At 37.0% G+C, this 6,430-nt stretch overlaps 1 protein-coding gene across 4 annotated transcripts; it reads left to right on the top strand.

The window, feature by feature from the left end:
• The first annotated feature begins 270 nt into the window (after window positions 1–270).
• Window positions 271–5,045, top strand: LOC113330223. Of its 4 annotated transcripts, none has more exons than XM_026577084.1 (3): window positions 271–914; window positions 2,682–2,724; window positions 2,858–5,045. In XM_026577084.1, the coding sequence occupies exon 3, from the start codon at window positions 3,901–3,903 to the stop codon at window positions 4,426–4,428; it is 528 nt and encodes a 175-aa protein (XP_026432869.1). In that variant the 5' UTR covers window positions 271–914; window positions 2,682–2,724; window positions 2,858–3,900; the 3' UTR covers window positions 4,429–5,045. The 4 variants fall into 4 exon arrangements, with proteins under 4 accessions (XP_026432869.1, XP_026432868.1, XP_026432870.1 ...); XM_026577083.1 differs by having other exon boundaries at window positions 2,514–2,724; XM_026577085.1 differs by lacking the exon at window positions 2,682–2,724.
• The last annotated feature ends 1,385 nt before the right edge of the window (window positions 5,046–6,430 follow it).

The following is a 6,430-nucleotide window of genomic DNA, read 5'->3' as shown; positions in this document are numbered from 1 at the left end:
TCTACTCATAATAATTTACTCATCTAATAAAAAACCATCTTTTAATTTAGTCTCACTAATTATTTTTAATTAAATCATTTCACTAATCATAACCTTAAATTAATTATGAGGATAATTTAGGTATTAATATAAATATCAGATATGGGGTGACCTAGAATTAGTTCCAATGTCTTTACCCAAAATAAAACCATGGTACCAAAAAAAAAAAACCATGGTTCGCTAAGTAAAGGGTAACAAGGAACACAGACAAACCCCACAGGGCCACCGCATGCGTTACATTTCCCAATTCCTTTCTCTCTTTCTTCGAGTCTTTCCTCTTTGTTCATATCGAAATCTTAAACCCTAGCCCCAATTTATCTTCCACTATCTCCTTCTCTGTTTCCATCACTGTAATCAATGTCCATGGATTTCAGATTCCGACCTGATAATCGAAATGCTCCGTCTCCTCCGTATTTCTTTCCTCCCAATTCCCATAACAATAATTATTTCACAGAACAAGCAACGCGAGGTATGATTCCCCAAATGAAATCATTTTTGCCTATTTTGTTTGTTTTTCAGCTAGTTATTTCAACAATGGAATCATAAGAAGAGATTTCTTTAGTGATTCAGATCCTGTTAGAGAAGAAGCAATTCAAAGGGAAATTGAAAAAAGAAGAATCCGTGAAGAGATAATTGCAGCTTAACTTATCCGTAGTCGTGAATTAGAAGCTGAAGTTAGAAGAGAGATGGCTATGGAGACACAATTAGGGTTTCCATTAATTTCTAATTCTTGGGATAATAATCTTAATAATCAAGTCGTCGATACTTCTTCTTCTAGGATACAGGATAGAGTTTCAATCTCATTACAACCTGAAGTTGGAAGCTCTGGCAGGTTGCCGTTTCAGCGACATCCTGATGCGATTAAAATCACTGAGGTTGGTAAGAAGAATTATTGATTGAATTTTTTTTCCCCTTTCATTGTTCTGATTTTGATTTCATTAACTCTGATTTGTGTTGAAATGATTAGGATGAGTAATAGGGATTTTCCTAATTTGGGGATTGTAGAAAGCTAGAGCTAATCAGAAAAGCTAAAAAAACAGATTGTATAAAGCTACACTGTTTTTACCTGAAGTAGTAAAAATTCAAACCAAAATTTTATGAAATTTGATTTAAAATTTTTCCAGATTGGGTAATGTAGTCAAGTAAGAAAGTCTGATGGTTTGTAGAGTGTTTTTTTCTTTTTTTTTTTCCTTTCCGTTTTTGTTTTGTTCTAACTATGCATCTCTTTTCAAGTTCAAACTCTATGTTTTCATTTTGAAAATACATCTTTGCCTGAAAGAAATGTCATGTTTCGAATGTCTAACCAAGCATTCTATAAGACGTTTGAATCATTTTCGTCACTGCATTTTTCAGTTTCTCTTCTCAGTTAGTATGTTAGATTAGCGTGAGTCTCATCTCATCCCCTTGCATATTGGACACCTACAATTACATGGTATTCAGCTGATGGTTTGAATACCATGTAAGTGCAGAGGGAGAGGGCTACAAAATATGGAAGAAGTTGAATCTCAGATAGACTGTTTTGCTTAGACGAAATTCATCTTTGCTTCTTAATTCTGTCACGATATGGTGGGGTTTTTGTTCCTTTTCTATTAAACCGTTAACATTTTGCCTAGTCTAGAAAGTCATACCAGGCTGCAAAGGTGTAGGTGCGATGAAGCCTCATCTGGTTGGTGAGGTTTTGTTTGTTTTGTTTATTAAACCATTAACATTTGATTTCGCCTAGACTGGTATGACTTTCCAGACTAGGCGAAATGTTAAGGGTATTATAGACAAAAGGAATAAAACCCAACTTACCAGAATAGGCTTCGTTGAAATTACACCCTTGCAGTCCTCATTCATTTTGTTTTCTCTATAGAGGTTACTCTAGGAGTAGTGCTCACAAAGGAGAATACAAACTGTAGGTAGGGTACTGCTATTTTAAACATTTTTGCTAGACAAATTAGGGATATGATCAACATCATGCCCCTTTGGGTTTGCAGTGTCATAAATTCATGTTTGCCAGCTGCATGTAAGGGGTGACATTTTGTTTATTAGAACCCAAAATTGTTGCGAATTTGTACAAGTAGAACTGTTAGTTGTGGTTTTCATCCGTGATGGGTAGTTGATGACCAAGAACTACACTTAAGCTTTCCACTGATAAATCTTAGGTACAATTTTCTTTATTTCGTCGAATTAGATGGTGTGGGTTTGTTCATAAGAGTTATGCTAAATGCACCTGCAGCTGCCTTCTGCAATGCCTTAGTGGATCTAACCATCCTGTTCAATTAACTGTGTAACAAAGAACAATAAGTGTTCAATCTTATCTTAATATCTCTTAAGAAATGTGTTTTCTTTTTGTTTGTCCATAGCTTTACCAGATATAATTTTGATTTCTTTATCCCTGATTATGTACTTGCAATGGCTAATAAGCAAGGCCATTGATCTTGCTAATAAATACAACATTATGATATGCTTCGTGGTGATCAATTGACTAGGAAGCGTTCAGTGTTGTTGTTAAATTTTAAGCATACTCATCTCAGAATCATGTTGCTGGAAACCTACAATTCGGGTGTTCTTTTTTCTCTTGGTTTGTCCATTAAGTACGGTTTCAGTCACAAAGTGCATACTAATTCCAGAAGAGAAACTTTCTTTTTGCTATTTAGGCTGAAAGTACTCAAATGTGACTGCACCTAAAAGTAAGGCCAGGTAATTATGATGTTTTAGTTACAGAAAATGGTGTTGTTGACAGAAAAAATTGAAATGACTATTACCATTCATCAGATAACAGTTATTCCATGTAGAATCCCTGATAAGGCTGTCCATGACTGTTCCATTGCAGCTTAAGCCGGCAATCCCCAGCATTACTGGGATCAAGAGAAAAATAACCGCTATTGGAGTTAATGGGTTTGCTTTATGTAGTTCGAAGAAGAAACCTCAAAAGGAATGGAGCTGTGCTCTCTGTAAGGTAAGTGCCACCAGTGAGAAGGGTCTGGACTCCCACCTACAAGGTAGAAAGCACAAGGCCAGAGAACTAGGACTGATGAGGTTTGGAGATTGAAGGCTCTGGTGTGTCGAAGCACAGTGATGAGCTAGACCTTGCAAATGCCAGTAGCAGTTCAGCATTAGGTGACGAGGGAATAAAGATTCCAGCGGAGAAGATGAATGAGGAAGAGGAAGACGATGAGGCCGAACTGAATATGAAGGGAGTAGAGAACAAGGATATTGAGAGCTCCATTACATTTGCAGAGAAGCCAAAGATCGATAGTAGGTGTAATCCAATTGGTGGGGAAGTGCATATTGAGGGCTCCATTACATTGGCGGAGAAGCCAGAGGGGTCAAAGATTAATAGCAGGTGTAATCCAGTTGGTGGGAAAATGCCAGAGATAGCTATGAAGTCTGAAAACAATGGGGAAGCGATATTGCAGAAAAATCAGAAACCTGAAGATGTAAAGAAATTTTTTGAATTCTGGTGCGAACGTTGTCAAATAGGGTGCCGGAGTGCAATTAATATGGCTGTCCATGAAAAGGGAAAAAACACATGGCTAGATTTGGACATTGAAGGAAGATAATGAGGAGGTTACGAAAAATATGAAGGCAGTGGTAAAGCAAAAGACAGAAGGTTTCAAGAAACAATTCAAATATTGGTGTGTAATGCCAGGTAGGCTGTAGAACTGAGAAAATGTTAGTCAGTCATGAGAAGGGCAGAAAACACATGGCTCGATTGCGGGTTGCAGAGCAAGATGTTCACGCTGTTCAAGCCTCTGCGGCAGAAGCAGAAGCAGTTGATGTTGTAAATGAGCAGGCTACAGAAAATGTTTATGAGAAAGAGGACCTCCAGCCTCGACCACAACCATTGCCGCGATTACTGATGCTACCGTTGAAATGTCAAATGTGATAATGATGAACGATATTGATGGGGAAGTTGATGAAAAAAGAGAGCCTTTGAAGACCACCCCAACCGTCACAGCCATTACTGCCGCTACTAGTGAAATACCAGACGACGAAGTAATGGTAAACGTTGGTGGGGAAGTAAATGAACAAGAGGCTTTAGCCGACGCCTCAACCATGACACCTGTTACTGGTGCTACTGGAGAAACGTCAAATGAGGAAGTGAAGGAAATTGTTGATGGAGATGTAAAGGAACAAGAGATTTTTGTTGACATCAAAACCATACCCTTCATTGCTGATGCTACATATGAAATGTCAAATGAGGAATTCATGGAAAATGTCGGAGGGAAAGGTAATAACCAGGAGGCTTTAACCGCCTGTACCACCACCATTACTGATGCTACTTTAGAAGTGGCAAATGATGAAGGGATGGACTTTCTTCTTCTGGAAGTAAATGGAGAAAGGGAAAATTTTGAATTGAATGCAAGCGCAAAAGACGTGGCAGAAGCGGAGGGAAAGTGAGTAGTTTGCTTTTCAACTGTGAATACATTTTGTTCTTAGTGTGAATACATTTTGTTCTGGGTAGGTGGAGTCCTGGAAAAGATAATAAATTGAGGGAATCCTATAAAGATACTGTTTCAAGTGATGAAAATTTTCTAATCCTATAGTATTTCTAATTCACTTAAACCTGTGAGGTGTTCAAGTTTACTAGAAAGAGAGTTGCCCTGGAGCCCTCCAGATAAATGTAAGCTACGAAGGGAAATGAGGTGTTGGATATCCGCTGCTTCTGCTGTTAGTAATGTTGGTAATGAGGAAGAGGAACAGGAAGAGACTGCAGGTAAATCGTTAGCAACGGTATTGTGACAAAAGGCTCCAGCTCTAGTTCGTCGATCAACATTGGGAAGGTATTTGAGGAGGTATTGAAGATGTTTTAATGGAGTCCATCCTTGGGCTTTGAAGACAAGTTAGTCTTCCTAAACCTCTTGGTCCAAAGATTCCTAGAAGTACAAGATGTTTCAAATTTTATTTGAACCGTTTTTTGGGACCATGGTTCTACTTTGTGTAAAGATATTGGAAGTAATTCTAGGTCACCTTATATCTAGTTATTTAGTTAATACCTAATCTACCCTCCTAATTAATGTAGGTAATGATTAGTAAAATAATCTAGTTAAAAACAATTAGTGAGATTAATTTGACCCTACAGTTCACTACTTTGACTAATTAGTGAGATTAATTAGTGAGATTTAGTAAAAAATAATTAATTTCAAGTGATGAAAATTATTACTGTAGATTCATCATTTGAGTATTTAAGTGATGAATCTGATTCTTCATCACCATCCTCTCGTAGTATATTTGTTAACCTTAGATAATGTATGTTTAATTGGTAAAAAATCCCCAAAAATGTAAGATTTTGAACTGGATTTTGAACAGTTCGGCTAGTTTATATGAAGAACAAGTAACCGAACTCATCTGAAGGTGTAGTTCGGTTTCCTTGTGAGGATGAACAAGTAACCGAACTCATCTCAAGGTGCTGTTCGGTTTCCTTGATCCAAACACGCAGGTTACCGAACTCCATACCAATGGAGTTTTGGCATGCAGCGTCATGTTCGGTTGGTTCGCAACTAACCGAACTACATACAAATTAATTTGATATAAGTGTAAAAGGTTCGGTTAGATCGTAAACTGCATGCTTCTGCGATCCAACCGAACTCAGATTAGTATGTTCGGTTGTTTCTTAAACTTGAACAAAATATATTAGGAATAACTCACAGTAAGGTTCGGTTAGTTTATATGAAATTCTTTCTATGTTTTTAACCTACAGTTCGGTTACATTGAGGTTTAAAAATGTTTGCGATCTAACCGAACTCAGTGGTCATAGTTCGGTGCTTACAATACTCAAAATAATGGGAATAACAGTAAGATTCGGTTGCATAAAAAAAATTCTTTCTATGTTTTTAACCATACAGTTCGATTACATTGAGGTTTAATAATGTTTGCGATCTAACCGAACTCAGTGGTCATAGTTCGATGCTTACAGTACTCAAAATAATGGGAATAACAGTAAGGTTCAGTTAAATAAAAAAATGATTCATATGTTTTTAACCCTACAGTTCAGTTACATTGAGGTTTGAAAATGTTTGCGATCGAACCGAACTCATATGTCAGAGTGTGGTTCTTACAGTACTCAAAATAATGTGAAAAACAGTAAGGTTCGGTTACATAAAAAAATGATTTCTATGTTTTTAGCCCTACAGTTCGGTTATATTGAGGTTTAAAAATGTTTGCGATCTAACCGAACTCATATGTCAGAGTACGGTTCTTACAGTACACAAAATAATGTGAAAAACAGTAAGGTTCGGTTACATAAAAAAATTCTTTCTATGTTTTTAACCCTATAGTTCGGTTACATTGAGGTTTAAAAATGTTTGCGATCGAACCGAACTTAACCTTTAAAAAATCAGAAGTTCAAGGCTTGAGTTCGGTTCCTGGTAAATGTCTGCCGGTAACCGAACAATGTCATGTT

The sequence above is a fragment of the Papaver somniferum genome, unplaced genomic scaffold, assembly GCF_003573695.1.
Source record: "Papaver somniferum cultivar HN1 unplaced genomic scaffold, ASM357369v1 unplaced-scaffold_117, whole genome shotgun sequence".
Classification (NCBI taxonomy): domain Eukaryota; kingdom Viridiplantae; phylum Streptophyta; class Magnoliopsida; order Ranunculales; family Papaveraceae; genus Papaver; species Papaver somniferum.
The sequence above is the reverse complement of the archived record's forward strand: the minus strand, read 5'-3'. Positions and strand labels throughout refer to the sequence as shown.

What these genes read in the sequence shown, in the direction of transcription:
- LOC113330223 (XM_026577085.1), top strand. Translation starts at nt 3,901, where the DNA reads ATGTCAAATGTGATAATGATGAACGATATTGATGGGGAAGTTGATGAA.